The sequence below is a fragment of the Staurois parvus genome, unplaced genomic scaffold, assembly GCF_062004578.1.
Source record: "Staurois parvus isolate SC_StPar_1 unplaced genomic scaffold, SC_StPar_1.0 ptg000746l, whole genome shotgun sequence".
In the NCBI taxonomy this organism is placed as follows: domain Eukaryota; kingdom Metazoa; phylum Chordata; class Amphibia; order Anura; family Ranidae; genus Staurois; species Staurois parvus.
In genome coordinates, this window is record NW_028318542.1 from 5,567,540 (window position 1) to 5,586,085 (window position 18,546).

General features: G+C 43.3%; 1 protein-coding gene across 1 annotated transcript; it reads right to left on the reverse strand.

Annotated features, from left to right (window-relative positions):
* Positions 1–1,025: 1,025 nt before the first annotated feature.
* LOC149445154 (galectin-1-like) lies at positions 1,026–13,184 on the reverse strand. The gene is made up of 4 exons (XM_089654222.1): positions 13,083–13,184; positions 10,041–10,120; positions 3,760–3,931; positions 1,026–1,385 (listed from the first exon to the last, which is right to left on the reverse strand). The coding sequence occupies exons 1-4, from the start codon at positions 13,092–13,094 to the stop codon at positions 1,242–1,244; spliced, it is 408 nt and encodes a 135-aa protein (XP_089510348.1). The 5' UTR covers positions 13,095–13,184; the 3' UTR covers positions 1,026–1,241.
* Between the last annotated feature and the right edge of the window lie 5,362 nt (positions 13,185–18,546).

Sequence of the window (18,546 nt, forward strand, 5' to 3'; positions counted from 1 at the left end):
GCATCCAAGCCTTACATCCCCAAGTGCAAAACATCAGACTCAGTGGTGTAAAGCACGCCACTACTGGACTCTAGAGCAGTTGAGATGTGTTCTCTGGACTGGCAAATCACACTTCTCTGTTTGGCAATCTGATGGACATATCTGGGCTTGGCGCTTGCCAGGAAAACTGTACTTGCCTGACTGTATTGTGCCAAATGTAAAGTTTGGTGAAGGGGGGATTATGGTGTCCCACCTGCCAGATAACTGCCCTAGGATCACATTTTCACAGCTTCTTTGCTTCCATACCACTTTATATTCAGTTTGAACCTAGAACAATGAATTTGGTATGCTCATTGGTAAAAATCCAACTGATGTTACCAACACATATTGGTGATCCTCAATTATGCCACACAATGCCCTGAATTATACCTCTATTTCACAAATTTACTAGAACTGTTTTTTCCAAAGATTAGATTTCAGATTAGGTAGTTGAGCACATCATTCTATCATCCTCAGATAGATGGCTTGGTTGAACACATCAACAAAACCCTAAAAAAGTCATGCCTAAGCGGATGCTATAAAACAAAATGACAAAGATTGGAAGTGCCATATTGCCAGCATTCCTGTTTGCCATACACGAGGTGCTTCACGCCTCACACAGGGTTTCCACCCTTTGAACTGGTGAATGAATGGATGACCCTGGGAATGGATTGACCTAGTGAAGGAGGAATAGGAGAGTGAGACAACCTCTCAAGCGTGCTCTTTACCACTAATCTTACTAGGTTTTCAATTCTACCCCTAATCTATTGATAAAATCAGAAAGATTTATATTGTTTTACTTGAAATACAAAAAAAAAAAGCAGACAATGCAGGCAGAAAATGTAGCATTAGCACCCTCTGTTGGTTACTGCATGCCTTTAAAAGTAATGCAGCAAACCTCCAGCAAGGAAGCCTCCATCCAGCAGGCAGTAATCTGCCATCGACAACAGCAATCAATCCAAAGTCAGCTTAGCGCCAAAAAAAATTATTGGTTTGATCAGGCACAATAGAGCTCATTGGATTTTATTTGAAGTATGGATGAAATTTATTTTGAATAAGTGAACTGAGCAAAGTACAGTGTATGGCTACAAAAGCAGCAAGGGTACAGATTGGTGGGAAGGGGTTACAAAATAGGGTAAACATTTTTCTTCATGCACTATGGCCATTTCACAGAGCCTGGATATGGACATTTGATATAGACAGCTGTTTGAATACAGGACTCTTCATTTAATGGTATGGGCCGTGACCCGGAGGCCTTTCGCAGACAAGTATGAGATCTGCAATATGGGGAAGCGGACTGGAAATGAGAAAGACTTTCCGTCAGATAGTTGTATGGTGATCTTGTCTTGCTCAAACTTGAAGCAAACCTGTAAGAAAAGAGGCAGCACAGTGTCAGCTTGCTGGACTATAAAAAGTCAGAGTGTTGGCCATAGAGAAAAACTTTACTAGCAAACCATACATTTCAGCAAAAATAATTATATAAGATGATATGCGCATGTAGCTTATCTTATGTATTCTTTATGTGTTGTAGAAAATTGTTAATCGAAAGTAAAAAATTGGAAGGATGTGCTTTGTGCTGCAATGTTTTAGTGACAGGGTCTCTAGACAGTATCTGTTACACAGAACAATGGCTAGAGCTCTCAGGAGATCAGTAGCTGTTGCCCAGTCGAGTCCTGGTGTGCCAACCAGCCTCATCCAGGGCTCCACGGAACCCTAGGCTAGACATGTACAGTTCATTTCATTCTGAAACGAAATTCAAACTAATTTTTCGTTATTTGGAAATTTGGATACGAATTTCCAAATCACAATAGTAATGAATCAAAAATAACAAAACTTAGCCAACATTAAAAAATTCAATTCAATTAAAAAAATAGAATAGAGTAAAACAAAATATAGAAGAGAAAGTTAAAAAAAAAAAATTAGAACAGAATAGAAAATGTAAGTCTAATTTATTTTCTTCACAATTTGGAGATGATTATATTCTAATAGAAAAAAACAGAATATAACTATGTTGTGAAATTCAGATTTCAAAAAGAATAAAATTTGATTCAACTTTTCCAAATTCAGTTGAAATTAAACAAACACATTTTTAAGAGGAATTTAACAAATCAAAACCATTTCTTCATTATACACATGTCTACCCTAGGGTTCCTTGAGCTGTGGTTGATTAACCTCCCATTTGAGGGTCCCTGCTGTTTTTGGGTCCTAACACCACTTGGCAGGGCCAGCTTTATGACACCAATGATATGTCGCTGCATGCAAGAGTGGCATTTGGACCACCATTGGCATTCTTACTACTGGTCACCAATGAATTGATTTTAGAAGGTGTTCCCAAAGACATGAAAATTTAAAAGGGTTCCTCTAGGGCAAAAAGGAGGAGAAAGACTGTTGTATGCCATGACAGCTACACAGCGCCTACACTACATGCCTAAAAAGGTGAGAACTGTGCAGCAGTGCCGTGACTGGAGTGTGCATTGAGCCTCTGGCATTTGACAGAATCCTAGGAAGCAGGGCTTAACATTTCATGTGTGTATAACAATGGGAATGTTATGCCTCTCAGTTGTTATTTTCAATAATACTGTCTTTGTCCATTACCTTCAGATCACCATGAACAAACCGTATCTGCGAAATATCCAATTCTTGCACCTTTCTATACTGAAGCAACCCCAGGGTCCCCAATACACATCTCTCCTGACAAGGGCTCCATTTGCCATTGTCCCAGCCAGGGCTCCAACTCAAGTGTGTTCTTGACAAGGGTCCCATCTACCATAATTGACTTGGGGTAAAATGAGAATACAATTTATTCTGGGTCAGTTATTTCTTGTTCTACCCCATATCTGTTACTAAAGTCAAACATTTTTTTTTTAATCACCAGGTCATACTGACCTGCTCTGTACAGTGATAATGCAGAGCACCCCCAACCCTCTTTGGTTCCTTGGCGACACTCCTGGTTCCTTTGTGTCCCCAAAGCAAGCTGTTTGCTATGGAGGCACACAGTGTCTGCTTGCTCCCTAGCTGAGTCTATGGAGCCACATTCCATAGACTTCCACAGCGGAACTTAGTGCGCCCCCCCTCAGTTCCTCCTCACTGCATTTGATTGCTAGCAGCAAGAGCCAATGGGTCCTGCTGCTGCTTGAATGCTGTGTAAAAAGAAAGAGGGGAGAAGGGATGCAGCTGTGGACAGTGCTGGATCTATTCTCCCCTCAGTTCCCTTTCACACAGAGGGGGTAGAGAAGTGATTTTTGTTACATTAATGTAAGAAAAGCATGTAGGCAATAAACGTTTTTTAGCTTTATCACCAAGACCTGCCCCCAGAGATTAATTTAGATGAACAGAGCATTCATCAGCAGTAATATCCATTTCCCGTATTCCTCCCCCTAGTACTTACATCAGACTCTTCCTTGTATCCCTTTCCCAGCAATCACATTGCTCCTTTCCCTATATTCCACCCTAGAAAATGACAGTTCTGACAACCAGTGATATGACCAACAGTAACCATTCTTTGGGCAGTATATCATAGCACACAATGGCAGTATGATGCAATCCATTGGATCTTTCTAAATGGAAGGATCTAATCTTTCATGGAATGAGCAACCATTATAGCGAAGACACACAGACACATTAAGCCATCGCTAACCACTTCCTGCATCTTTTGGAGATTGATAGGATGTGTCCAATATGAGCAGTGTTGCCACTTTACCCCATCCAACATTGGTCCTGCCCCTCCCAGCTTAGACGTACCTTGGTGTCTGACCCCTCCTTAAAGGGGAAGACGCTTTCCCTCTTCTCTGCTCCCCAGACGCTGTCCCGCTTAGAGTTCAAAATGATCTTTTGCTTGTCTCCACGGGCATCAAATCGAGGATTAAAGTGTAGCACTAAATTCTTCTGATCTATTCCCATGTTTATGGAAAACCTAGCAAGACAAACAGAAATTTTGCTCAGATATAGTACTTCAGTAATTCACCAGTGGTACTCCCATGAGTCTCAGAGCTATTTCTGCCACCTTTAAAGATAATTTATAACAACAAATTATACACAAATTATATCAGCTAATATTTTTGGAGACTTAAAACCAACAGTTTGCTTCAAAAACCTTTAGACAAAAATGGGGTCCTAGTAATATCACATCTATATCAAAAAATGCCCAAAATGAACCTGGATATGGATATATGTTATATGATTTGCATATCCATAACAAGCAGTAAGCTTTAATAAGTCGCTGTATACCCTATAGCGGTTTTACTGCTACAGTGTGGACTCCATGCAGGCGGACCGACACACACACACATTTCCGAGCCAGAGGTGCACGTGTGCTTGCCTGTACTGTGATTTGGTACAGCAACATTGTGGGGAGCGGAGGAGGAGGCAGTCTCAGATCCTGACCCAGAAGTAGATCACCTGTTACTTCACGTGGGGGCAGAGTGAGTCGGGTGACTGGTCTGGGCACTGTGCTGGTGATGGAGCCGGTGGGCAGTGGGAAGGTGAGAGGCATATCATCCATGGGTGTGGGGTGTTCACTGCATACACCTTGCACACACCCCGCCCCCATGGATGATATTTATCAGGAATAAAGTCGGAGGTGATCGGTGCAGAGGGGGGACAGTGACAGCACCGATCTCCCTGCATGGATTTCAATGAAGCAACTGAAAGCCCTGGGAGGGGGAAGCTTCCAGCTGCTTGTTGAAATCCATGCAGGGAGATCAGTGCTGTCATTGTCCCTCCCCTGCACTGATCATCCCTGTCTGTGCATCAGATTTCCCTCCTGGGCCCCCCCCTCTGTGCGCCTCAGCCCCCCCATCCTCTGACAGTGTCCAACCCCTCCCCCTATCCTCCACAGCAGAGGAGAGAGGATCTGCTCTGCCTCCCCTGTCAAGATAAGGCAGAAGCTCTGTGATGCTTCTGAATGTACCAGGTCAGCTCTCTCTCCGTCCCGCTCCCTCTCTCTCTTCTCTCTCTCTTTCTTTCTCTCTCTCTCCCCCTCTCCCTCACCCCCCTTCTTTCTCCCCCTCTCTCCCCCCCTCTCTCTCCATCTCTCTATCTCTCCCCCCTCTCTCTCCCTCCCCCTCTCTCTCTCCCTCCCCACCCCCCTCTCTCTCCCCCTATCTCTCCCCCTCTCTCTCTCCTCCCTTTCTTCCTTCCTTCAACCCTTCCTCCACCCATTCCTTCCTTCCTCCATCCATTCCCTCCCTTTTCTTCCTTCCTCCATCCCCTCCCTTCATTCTTTCCTCCCTCCTCTCCTCTCCTTTCATTTCCTTCCTTCCTTCATTCCTTCCTTCCTCCTTCCCGCCCCTCCTTCATTCCTTCCTTCCTCCATCCATTCCCTCCCTCCATTTTCTTACTCCTTCGTTCCCTCTCTTCTTTCCTTCCTTCCGTCATCCATTTCCTCCCTTTTCCGACTTCCTCCCTTTCCTCCTCTTCCTTCATTCCTTCCTCCATCCATTCCCTCCCTCCCTTTTCTTCCTTCCTCCATCCACTCCCTTCATTCTTTCACTCTTCCTCCCTCCCTCCCTTCCCTTTTCTTCCTTCCTTTTTTCCCCCTTCCATCCCCTTACTTCAATCCTTCCATCCTTTCTCCCTCCCTTCATTCCTTCCTTCCTTCCTCCATCCCCTCCCTTCATTCTTTCCTCCCTCCCCTCCTTTAATTTCCTTCCTTTCTCACCTCCTTCCTTCCCTCCCCTTCCTACATTCCTTCCCCCATCCATTTTCTTCCTTCCTCCCTCCCTTCCCTCCCTCCCTTTTCTTCCTTACTTTCATTCCTTCCTCTATCCCCTCCCTTAATTTTTACCTTCCCTCCCTCCTGATCCTTCAATAATTCCTTCCTTCCTTCCCCCCTCCCTCACCTTCCTTCAGTCCTTCCTTCCTTTCTCCCTTCCTTCATTCTTTTCTCCCTCCCCTCCTTTCATTTCCTTCCTCCCTCCCCTTCTTTCATTTCCTTCCTCCCTCCCCTTCTTCCTTCCCTCCCTTATCTATTCCCTCCCTCCTTTTTCTTCCTTCCTCCATCCCCTACCTTTATCCTTCCCTCCTTTCCTTCCCTTCCTTTCTCTAACCATTCCCTATTCCTCCGTCCTTCCCTCCCCTTCCTTCATTCCTTCCTCCATCCATTTCCTTCCTTCCTTCCTCCATCCATTCCCTCCCTTTTCTTTCTTCCTCCATCCCCTCCCTTCATCCTTTCCTCCCTCCTTTCATTTCCTTCCTTTCTTCCTCCTTCCCTCCCCTTCTTTCCTCTCTTTCCCTCCCCTTCCTTCCTCTCTCCTGCCCTAACATTCCTTCTTTCCTTCCTCCCTCCATCTATTCCTTCCCTTTTCTTCCGTCCTTCTTTCCTTCCCTCCTTTACCTTCATTACTTTGTCCATCCATTTTCTTTCCTTCCTTCATGCTTTCCTTCATTCATTCCCTCCCTCCCTCCCTCCCTCCCTTTTCTTCTTTCTCTTCCTTCCTCCGTCCCCTCCCTTCATTCTTTCCTCCCACCCCTCCTTCCTTCCCCCCCTTCTTTTTCCTTCCGTACTTCCCTCCTTTTTCCTTCCTTCCTCTTTCTTCCTCCCTCCATCTAATCCCTTCCTTACTCCCCTCCCATTCCTTCTTTCCCTCCCCTTTCTTCCTCCATCCATTCCCTCCCTCCCTAACTTCCTTCCTTCCTTCCTTTATCTTCATACCTTCCTCCATCCATTTCTTTCCTTTCTTCCTCCATCTATTCATTCCCTCCCTCCCTTTTCTTCTTTCCCTTCCTTCCTCCATCCCCTCCCTTCATTCTTTCCTCCCACCGCTCCTTCCTTCCTTCCTCTTTCATCCACTCCCTCTCTCCCTTTTATTCCTTCCTCCCCTCCTTCCCTCCCCTTTCTTCATCCATTTTCTCTCTTTTCTTCATTCCTTCCTTCCTCCATCCATTCCCTTCATTCTTTCCTCCCACCCCTACTTCCTTCCCTCCCCTTCCTTCCTCCATCCATTCCCTCCCTCCCTTTTCTTTCTTCCTTCTCTCCATCCATTCCAATTCTTCCGATATAAGGGGGTACAGGTTCTGTTTATTCATCCCAATCTAATGACAGCCCAACATATACTAGTGCTCCCTGTTCACTCCCTACTGACACTGTCCGCTGCTCCCACAAAATCATTGTGAAAAATAATAATATAGAAATGAATTGTAAAAAATACAAAAAATTAGATAATAAAACTTAAAAAATTCTGACACCCATGCCATTGCTCTACTGACACCATCCACTGGCCACCAAAGAGTATTTTGAAAAAAAATGATAAAAATAATAAAAAAAACATTAATTTGTAAAAAAAATCATAAAATTAGGAAAAAAATAAAATAGTAATAAAAATGAAGAACTACTGACACCACCTACTGACACCATCCTACACATACTACCCACCGCCATATACTCCACACTCCTCTCCCTGTACATACTACCCACTGTCATACACTCCACACTGTACATTCCCTCTTTAACATTATCTCATCCTGCACTATATAAGTCATCTCAGACACTATTTAAACATTCCCCTTTTAAGCCATGTCCAATATTTAGCGCAATTTAAAAACACTCCCCTCCTCTCTCATCCCTTCCTCTCTCTCTCACTCTTCCCCCCCTCTCTCTCTCTCCCTCCCCCCTCTCTCCTCCCTCTCCCTCTCTCTCTCCTCTCCTCTTTTTCACCCTCTCACTCCCCTCTCTCTTTCACTTCCCCCACATGGCATATTTAAACCTGAAAGTGCCCAGTGGCTTCTACGGAAAGAAGCCGAGAACATTTATGCAGTCTTTTCTGCAGTAAATATTTTAATGCCCCTTCTATGCAGCTGAGCTGCAATATGTAGGTAGGGGTGTTGTGTGTGGTGTGTAGGTGGGGACACAGGGGGCCACATTATCTCTTACTGCCCAGGGGCCCCATGAGTTGTCAGTGTGCCCCTGTCTAGCCCCCTTGATTTTTTGGAGCAGTTTTTCAGGGCAGATCTGTATGGAATGATTGCGGACCAAAGCAATTTATATGCACAATTTATTGCCACCAACCCAAATTCAACCTTGCTAGACAATTTCCATGGAAACCTATTACGGTTTGCAAGTTTAGAATACTTTTGTGGCCTAACCCTCAACATGGGTATTACTAAAAAGAATGAGTCACGGTCATATTGGTCCATAGACTCAATTCATCATATACCCATGTTCTCTGCTGCCACGGCCAGGCATAGATATGAGAATATGTGAATTAGGAATTTCAATGGCAATGCACAGTTGTCCTTGGGGTGACCCTGAATATGATAGGCAGATCTGGAGTCAAAACGTATAAAGCAACAGGCTATACATGTAATTTTTGGATTCACAAGGGAAAATAGTCATGTGGAGCCCCCTTGATGCCCAATCTATATGGGGAGCAGTGGCATGATAGTGGGACTTGTTATAGTGTCACCTTTTTCGTTATGGGGTACCACTTCTATGTGGACAATTTTTATACAAGCATGCCACTATTTAAACACAGTTTTGATCTTGGAATTGGCTTATGTGGCACTGTGTGACCCAGTCGTCAGGGCTTCCCCAATGGTTTGTAAATACCCAACTTGGAAAGAGGAAGAAAGCCTGCTTGAGAAATAATGAATTGCTTGTAGTGAAGTCGACAGACAAACGTGATGTCTTTGTGCAGTCTTCCATTCACAAAGACTACAGACCACATTTGCACAGCAACTGGTGTTGAGAAGCCCCTCTGTGTCCATGACTATAACCTTAACATGAGAGGGGTGGACTTAAATGACCAGATGATGAAACTGTACTTGGTTTCCTGTATTCCTGAATTAGATGCAACACCTGCTTTTTGTCCCTCTTATCCTGGCCAACCTGTTCTCTGCCGCAAGGATTGCTTTCGTCTCTGCCACACACTAGTGGCGTATTAGAATAGGGTATAGCACAGCACAGTTTAGAGTGCACATCTGAAAATTTTATTTGTAACTTTAAAAAAAACTGTAAGAACATGAGGGCCTGAGGTGGATCCCTCCTATGCTTCAGGATATATTTCTAATTTTTTTGGCAGAGATTTCTTCATCCACATCAATCAGTGTGAATGGAGGAATCTGTTAGGATTTTTTGTTCAGCTCATGGGCTAAATTAAAACATTTCAGGTATGCCCAACATTAGAAGTGGGTGGATGCAGGGTGGTGTATTCTAATGGTGGGCATACCACACACTTTCTGGATAATATATATCCCTCCCAACAAGGACCAGTGACATGTTGGTACATCACTATATGTTTGAGTCATTATACCAGGATTATGTCAGAGTAAATAGACCCCAGATTTCTCAGAAAAGAGTGCCTGTAACTGCCTATTACCATCACAGGTGATATTTACATCACCTGTTATAACAAGGGGTAGGTTTGTACTATTCTGGCATTTCAGGGCCTCCAAAACAGATAGGTAGTCAGGAGGTGTAGAGGAAGTAAAGCCCTTTAAAAGCCTGAAGGTGCTTATTGGATTTTGGGGACACTATTTTGGGGTGTTATTCCACATATACCCAATGGCATGTGTGATACATCATTTATCATGATAATCCATCATTTAACTTTGTGGGGGGGGAATTTAAAAAAAAGGGGGGGGTAGGAGGGGTGATAGAAAAGGAAAAGGGGAGAGTGGATAAGGAATAGTGATACATTTTGCCACAGTGCCTGCAGCTATACAGGTTAGCAGGGTCCGGGAAGAGAGAAGAATGTATGTTAGTCATCCCATTTCTTATGATGGCTTTTAAGTCAGACAAGTTTAATCCAGGTTGACATTTTGCAACAATGTCGAAGCACAAATGTTTGAGCAAAACAATCTCATGTTAGGTATTTTAAGAACCACACATGCCAAATTCCCAGTGAGGAGGGGTCAGTAGAATGTACTGTTCACAGAGCACACTTCTACCTTTGGTAAAATTATTGGATATGGGTTGCCACAATTTTTTTAACTCCCATAAAATGCAAACCTTTTTGAACACCCCTCATATACACAGAGCAGACTTATATGTATAATAAATAGCCGAGGCTAGAACCATGACTTACTGTTTACAGCCAGCTGGAATGGAGCCCGTCATCTCCACAGACTGACCAGGTTTGAGGATGAAGTTATTAAAGACATGAGTCTGTATGGGAGAAAAGGAGATAATTATTACACTGTATAATAGAGGTGGGATGAATATCACACCTCTTTGAGTACAGTAACTGCAACCATGAGAGATCTCTTTCTGTCTATATACAAACTATATTTGCGATCTTTTATGGGTCCCAGCACTCTGTCAGGTCTTTGGCGTGGGACAGTGGATTAGTATATTTTCCTTTATTGTTCATGTTCTGTATGCCAGTTGTCCAGACCTTTATGTAAGTTATAGTTCTAGCTCCAGGCAGCTAGACAATGCCTGACCAGCACACGGCCTGTTCAGTGTTCAGGTTTAGTAATTATGTACTTGGTGCATACAATGTGAATTGAATTCAAGTCTCCATGTTTGTTTGTCACCATGTGTACATCAAATATCTGAACTGTCTGGGGTATCCACTCTACCCCCTTCTCCACCCCCAGATTCCATCCTGCATGGAAAGAGTGAGCCCTAGTTACCACTGATGCAGCGTTTTCAGTGTGAATTCTGCACCACATCAGAATTGCACCCCGTTCATACCTATGCAATTTGATTCTAGTGGGGACCCAAAAAAGGGTCCTGCACGTTTTTGGTGCAGGTGTGAAAAAAGCCATACAAAATGTGATATACCGCACATATGTGAACCTAGGCTTAATGATCTGGCACAATGGATAGATCCACATGCCACATCTCAGGATAGGACCATTATATTTGTATAACCAAACTGACTGCACAGCAAAATGATTGATAAGAAAAGAAAATTGTATATATACCTACAGTTGTGACCAAAATTATTCAACCCCCAATGCTGTAAAGGGGTTTAGGGACTATAGTGTACATTTGGAATTGTATTCAGAATCAAATCCTACAAGGACGTTGTAACTACCCAAATGCAACTAAAATGACATCAATTGTTTATGTAATACAGTAGTAAATGGTTCTTATGTGGTTTCTTCATTGCCACAATTATTCAACCCCTTAAAGACTACCACTCTGAAGAACAGAGGTTCATACAGGTGCTTTCCATCAGGTATTGAAAACACCTGTGGATGTCACCGAGCAGCAATCAAGCATAATAAGCACCAATTAGGCAGCTTTAAAATGACTGTGATACTCAGCTCCTTCTAGACATTTACTGGTGTGGTTACAAACATGGTGAAGGCAAGAGAATGGTCCAGGAAGACAAGAGAAGAGGTGATTTCTCTTCACAGGAAGGGCAATGGCTATAAGAAGATTGCAAAGATGTTAAACATACCAAGAGACACCTTAGGAAGCATCATTCGCAAATTCAAGGCAAAGGGCACTGTTGAAACGCTACCTGGTCGTGGCAGAAAGAAGATGCTGACTTCGACTGCTGTGCGCTACCTGAAGCGTAGAGTGGAGAGAAGTCCCCGTGTGACTGCTGAGGAACTGAGAAAAGATTTGTCAGATGTGGGTACAGAAGTTTCAGCCCAGACAATAAGACGCACACTGCGTAATGAAGGCCTCCGTGCCAGAACTCCCAGGCGTACCCCCTTGCTGTCTCCAAAGAATAAGAAGAGTCGACTGCAGTATGCCAAAAGCCATGTGGACAAACCACAAAAGTTGTGGGATAGTGTTCTGTGGACTGATGAAACAAAATTAGAACTGTTTGGGCCCATGGATCAACGCTATGTTTGGAGGAGGAAGAACAAGGCCTATGATGAAAAGAACACCTTGCCTACTGTGAAGCATGGTGGAGGGTCAATCATGCTTTGGGGCTGTTTTGCTTCTGCAGGTACAGGGAAGCTTCAGCGTGTGCAAGGTACCATGAATTCTCTTCAGTACCAGGAGATATTGGATGGAAACGTGATGCAGTCCGTCACACACCTGAGGCTTGGGAGACGTTGGACCTTTCAACAGGACAATGATCCCAAGCATACCTCCAAGTCCACTAGAGCATGGTTGCAGAGGAAAGGCTGGAACATTTTGGAGTGGCCATCGCAGTCACCAGACTTAAATCCGATTGAGAACCTCTGGTGGGACTTAAAGAAAGCAGTTGCAGTGCGCAAGCCTAAGAATGTGACTGAACTGGAGGCCTTTGCCCATGAAGAATGGGCGAAGATACCCGTAGATCGCTGCAAGACACTTGTGTCAAGCTATGCTTCACGTTTAAAAGCTGTTATAACTGTAAAAGGATGCTGTACTAAGTACTAAGATTGAATGTCACTTGGGGGTTGAATAAAACTGATAATGCTGTGAGCACAGAAAAGACATTTGTGGTTATTTCATTATAACTGTTATGTTATATTTGTCTGACCTACAAGTGCCTCTTTAATGTAAATGTAAGCAAGATGACTGAATGATCAAAAGCAATGTCAAACTGGCCAAAACACTCAATTTCAGTGGGGGTTGAATAATTTTGGTCACAACTGTATATATCTCAAACATCTAAAAAGATATGAGGGAGACCTGGAAATAATGATCCACAAAAAGCAATTGTAGAGGCGATGAGTGTCTGAGCCATACCAGAATATGCCAAATACTAAAAGCACCCAGGAAGGCAGGCTCAACTCTGTGCCAGAATAGCAAAATACATGCATCACACCCTAAATAATCTGAATAACTAGTAGGGCACCCAGCAACACTATACCCACCAGAACCCACACTTAGCAACACTATATCATACAATGACTACACCACACAGAACCATACCACCTACTGCCCACACCCTGTAGCACTATACCAACCACCACTGCCCACACCCAGCACCACTACACCAACCACCACTGCCCACACCCAGCACCATTACACCAACCACCACTGCCCACACCCAGCACCACTACACCCACCACCACTGCCCACACCCAGCACCACTACATCAGCCACCACTGCCCACACCCAGCACCACTACACCAACCACCACTGCCCACACCCAGCACCACTACACCCACCACTGCCTACAAAACCCATTTTCTTAGCTTTTGCAGCATCAACTGATGCTCCTACTCACTTCATCTGCCATCCTGCTTCCTTATCAGAGAACTTGTGAACAACTGCACATCTACAGTACTTCTTCATATATAAGAGGTATGCTGAGGGTGGAACCAGTAGAGCGATCACCCCGCCCATTGCTCCCTGGACTGAGAATTGTTGCAGAACTGCTTGTTACAAAGAATTAATGAAATGTGGATACAGTGTGACTGAGCATGAGTCGTCCATCGTCCCTCTGCTGGGATGTCACCACTGACCACAAACAGCAAAGGGGCAAGAGATGACTTATCCTCAAATTCATTTCTACAACAAAGGGGTTGATTTACTGGAGAGTGCAAAATCTGGTGCAGTTGTGCAGGGTAGGCAATTAGCTTCTAACTTCAGCTTGTACAATTAACCAGTTGCAGACTGCAGATAGCCAAATGACGGCTTCACCGCGGCCCACCAGTTCTAGGAGGGTGTCACATGAACACAGCTGATCACATGATGTGGTAAATGGTCAATCACAGTGGCCTTTTACTATGTGATAAGCCGTGTCCAAAGACACAGCAGATCACCGGTAAATGCAGTTGCCGGTTATCAGCTGCACTTTCCTCATGCTGTCACAACGTGAGGAAAGTACTGCCGATAACCGGCAATTGCCAGAGGATGGATCAGCACCAATCATCAGTGCCCTGATGATCGTGCCCAGCAGTGCCACCCACTAGTGATGACCACCTGTGCCCAGCAGTGCCACCAAGTGCCCAGTACTGCCACCCACCTGTGACCAGCAGTGCCACCCCCCTGTGCTCAGCAGTGCCACCCCCTGCATCTAGCAGTGCCACCCACCAGTGCTGCCCATCAGTGCCACCAGTCAGTGCCACCCATCAGTGACCATCATTGTTGCATATCAGTGCCAGCCCATCAGTGCCAGCCATCAGTGCCCATCATTGTTGCATATCAGTGCCAGCTCATTAGTGCCGCCTATCAGTGCCACCTATCAGTGCCCATCAGTGCCGCCTCATCAACGCACATCAGTGAAGGAGAAAAATTACCTGTTTGCAAAATTTTATAATAGAAACAAAGAAAAACTGCCCAGCAGTGCCACCCACCTGTGCCTAGCAGTGCCACCCACCTGTGCCCAGCAGTGCCACCCACCTGTGCCCAGCAATGCAGCCCAGTGCCACCCATCAGTGCTGCCCAGCAGTGCCACCTCATCAGTGCAGCCTCATCAACACATCAGTGAAGGAGAAAAATTACCTGTTTGCAAATTTTTATAATAGAAATAAAGAAAAACTTTTTTTTTGCTTTTTTTTGTTTATAGCGCAAAAAATAAAACACCCAGCGGCAAGCACATACCACCAAAAGAAAGCTCAATTTGAAAACAATTATACAAATTTCATATGGGTACAGTATTGCATGACCACGCAATTGTCATTCAAAGTGCAACAGGGCCGAAAGCTGAAAATTGGCTTTTGGTAGTCAGTGGAAAAAAATGGCCCTTACATTGGTGGCCAGTGGTAATAATGCCCCAAAACACCACTCTTACAGGCAGAGAAAATAGATAATTGGAGTCATGAAGCTGGCCCAGCCAAGTGGGGTTAGGCCCTGAAATAAGCATACACCATCAAATGGGAGGTTAATCAGCCACAGCTCAAAAAACCCTTAGAAAACTCTGAAGGAACCCTGGGTGAGAATGGCTGGCATACAGGACTCCAAACTGGCCAACAACTATTGATCTCCTGGGGGCTCCACTCATAGTTCTAGCTGACAGATACACAGTCCTCCAAGGAGACCCTGTCTCTAAAACTATGCAGCACAGAAGAACATCCTTCTATTTTTTCTTTCCGTTAACCATTTTCTGCAACCCATAAAGAAAGATAATATAAGATCAGCTACATGTACATATCATTATGGAAAGATTTTTTTTTTGTATGGCCAACACCCATTGACTTTTCTTAGTCCAGCAACCTGACACTGTGCTGTCAATTTTCTTACAGGTTTGCTTCTGGTTTGAGCAAGACACAGATCTTTATACAATTACCTCATGGAAAGTTTCTCTCATTTCCAGTACGCTTTCCCATAGAGAAGATCTCATAATTGGCCATGCAAGACCTCCAGCTGAAGACCATCACATTAAATGAAGAAACCCGTAATAGAAGAGCTGCATGTCCATATCCAGGTTCTGTGAAATAGGCATAGTGAACAAAGAATGAAACAAATTTGGACACTCTATTGTAACCCCCTCCCATCAATCTGCAACCTTGCTGCTCATGTAGCCATACATTGTGCTTTGCTTAGTTCACTTACTAAAAATAAAATTCATCCTCATTTCAAATAAAATCCTTTGAGCTCTGTTGTGCCTGATCAAACCAATAATTGTATTATTAGTGCTAAACTAACGTTGCATTCATAATGTAGTCAATAGCAAATCACTGCCTGCTGTATAGCGCCCTCCTGCTGGAGGTTGTTACATCTAAAAGGCATGTAGTAACCAACAGAGGGTGCAAATGCAACGTTTTCTGCCTGCATAGCCTGATTTCTTAGATTTCCAGTAACACAGTAAAAAATCTTTCTGATCTTATATCTTTAAAACTTTTCTGGCTCCAGACTGAAAGCTGTATACAGATAGCTATTCCAAGCTTTAACCATAAACCAAAAACAATTCCATGCTGAAAAATGCAATTTCATGACTATATGTAAATTAAATAAAGAAAAAGAGTGGATTTGCCCAGTACAGGCAGTGGTAGGGTATGGGTGAAGAATTATAAATAATTTAGCTTATAACAAACGTCTGTATTCTTTAATAATTCTGATTCTCCAAAGTCTGCATATTGAGACTCAGCATTAGTTAGCTTAAAATTAACAGTGTGAATGGGCTCTGTAAGCAGGTATTCAGGTGCACCGTGGTATTTCATGGCTAAGAGGTCAGTAGGTCAATGGCTTTCCATCCTAAAATAAAAGAGATAAGAAAATATATTTTATAAAAGAGAATAATTTCTAATCTATAATATAGCTAGTTAGTTATTTCATATAGTTAGTTAACCAATTAGTTAGTTAGGAATAGTGTGGGATAGTATATTTTCAATTATAGTTTACTATGTTTATGCACTTATGTGTTTTTGGTCTTTAACCTGCTGGTTGAACCTGTTTTAAGAAGAATGTAGTTATGTGACCCTATAGCATGGGAGGATCATATAACAGTCTAACGTAACAGTATTATATGTTGCTGTCGACCTAAGTCTTTTGTAGATAATGTCAGAAAAGAACCATACATATGTTTAGAACACTTATTAATATGGCTATTACACATTTATCTCACACTGAATTAGAAAATAGCTGTACAGTGGGATGACTTCTTTGATTCTTTGTCACATGAGTTGCTTTACACACACATACAGACATTTTGCCTACAAGCCTTGCTACTCCAACACCTGTTGTCTTCCCTAACAGACTAAAAGACTCTTCATTTGCTACTTCACAATAGAACAGGCAAGAAGCTCAATAAAGAGAGAAATTGGGCGTTGAAGTTAATTCTCCCATCTCTTCATAGAACGGTGGGGGTTATCAATAAGTGGACCGCTATTGAGGAGTAACTTATATAAAGAGGTGATAAGATGTTGTTGAGAGAGACCTTTAGCTGCTATCCTTTCAAAATCTGTAGGGCAATCTAAAGTCAGAAGAATTCAAGGTATAGAAATAATGAGCGAACTGTAAGTAGGCATGTCTGGCTGATGCAGGCAATGTGGATTTCCACGCCCCAAGCTCCTCAAATGACCGAATCCTGCGGGAAACAGGATTGATCAGATGACGGAGTTGGAATATCCCACTATTTGCCCAAGAGCTCATTTGTGGCTAAGACAGACTATCTGGGAGTTCTGGATTATACAAAACATTCAACAATGGGGAACATGTGGACAGTAACCGCTGGAGTTCCTACAGGTTGACCATATTTTGAGGGTAAATTTCATAGATTCAAGCATGGGAGGGAGGGGATAGGGGTTATGCGTAATGTGAAGGGCGTAGCAATGAACATGTTTGGATCGGATAACTATATCCTAATTCAATCTCTGTCCATCTGTTCTGAGTTTTTTTGGGTGAACCATGACACCGTTTCTCTCAAATGGGTGGCTAAATATTTGATGATATCCGGTACCCTTAAGCCTCCGCTGTTTATAGGAGTCAGAAGAACCATCTAACTATTCAAGGCTTTCTAGCATGCCAAATAAATCTAAGCAACTCTCGTTGTAAAGTTTGCATTTGAGCTTGTGGTATTGCCACTGGGAGAGTTTCAAAAAGGTAGAGTAGCTTTGGTAGAATTGACATCTTTAGCACATTTACTCTACCCAGGAAAGATATCTTATAGGCGTCCTACTAATTTAGGAGAGCATAGATTTCCCGAAACAGTGGGGGGATAGTTAGCTTCAAACAACTGAGCATAAGTTGGGGTATATGAGTGCCAAGATATTTAATAGATGACAAGCACCAGTGATATGAGTAATTTTGTTGGAGCAGTGAGAGATCTTGGGATGGGATATTAAGGGGCATAGCTTCCGTCTTTGAAGTGTTTATGTTATAGCCAGATAGATCACTAAAAGCTTGTAAAAGTTTATGCAAAGCAGGTAATTACAAATGTGGTTTAGTAATAGTCAATAGAACGTCATCTGCAAAAAGTGAAAGTTTATATTCCTTCCCCCTCACAGTCACTCCCGCTATGTCTGGGTGTGCTCTAATCACCACTGCCAATGGTTCAAGACACAACACAAATAAGAGCAGAGACAGAGGACATCCATGTCTAGTTCCGTTAAGCATGGGAAAAGTGTCAGATGTGGCATAAGGAAGCTTAACCTGTGCGGTAGGCTGTGAATATAGTGCCATAATTGCTTTAAAAAAGACCCTTGTATTCCTACATGTCTCAATAATTCAAACATATAGGGCCATCCCAACCTATCAAATGCCTTCTGAGCATCTAAACTTAACAATATGGCTGGTGTTCGCGAGCCGTTAAGTATATCAACCAAATTGAACATACGCCTAGTGTTGTCTCCTGCCTGTCTCACCAATATAAATCCCATCTGATCATTGTGTATAATTTTGGGAAGTAGAAGAGCTAAGTGATTAGCTAAGAGTTTCTGGAAAATTTTATAATCTGTGTTCAGTAATGCTATGGACCTATAGTTAGCTGGGGTCGTAAGGTTTTTGCCTGGTTTGGGAATGACTGTGATATGAGAATGTTGGAAATGTGATTGAGGTTCTTCTCCGCTCATCAGAGAGGAATAAAATTCCAATAGGGCAGGGCCTATATCGGCGATAAATTGCTTGTAGTATGTGTAGGAAAACCCGTCTTGGCCTGATGTTTTGTGCGACGATAGTTCCTTAAAAACTGCACATAGCTCCTCCATAGTAATGGCTGCGTTCAAGAGTAATCTATCTTCCTTTTTTAGTTTAGGGTGATGAAAGGCTGAAATAAAAGTGTAGAAAGAATCTCTATGAAAAGTAGGATG

Bases quoted from the DNA above. Each gene is read 5' to 3' on its own strand.
- LOC149445154 (XM_089654222.1), bottom strand. The intron at 3,932-10,040 runs GTAAGTCATGGT...TTGTCTTGCTAG, and splicing joins ATTCCAGCTGGCTGTAAACA to GTTTTCCATAAACATGGGAA. The intron at 1,386-3,759 runs GTACGTCTAAGC...CTTTTCTTACAG, and splicing joins AGGAGGGGTCAGACACCAAG to GTTTGCTTCAAGTTTGAGCA.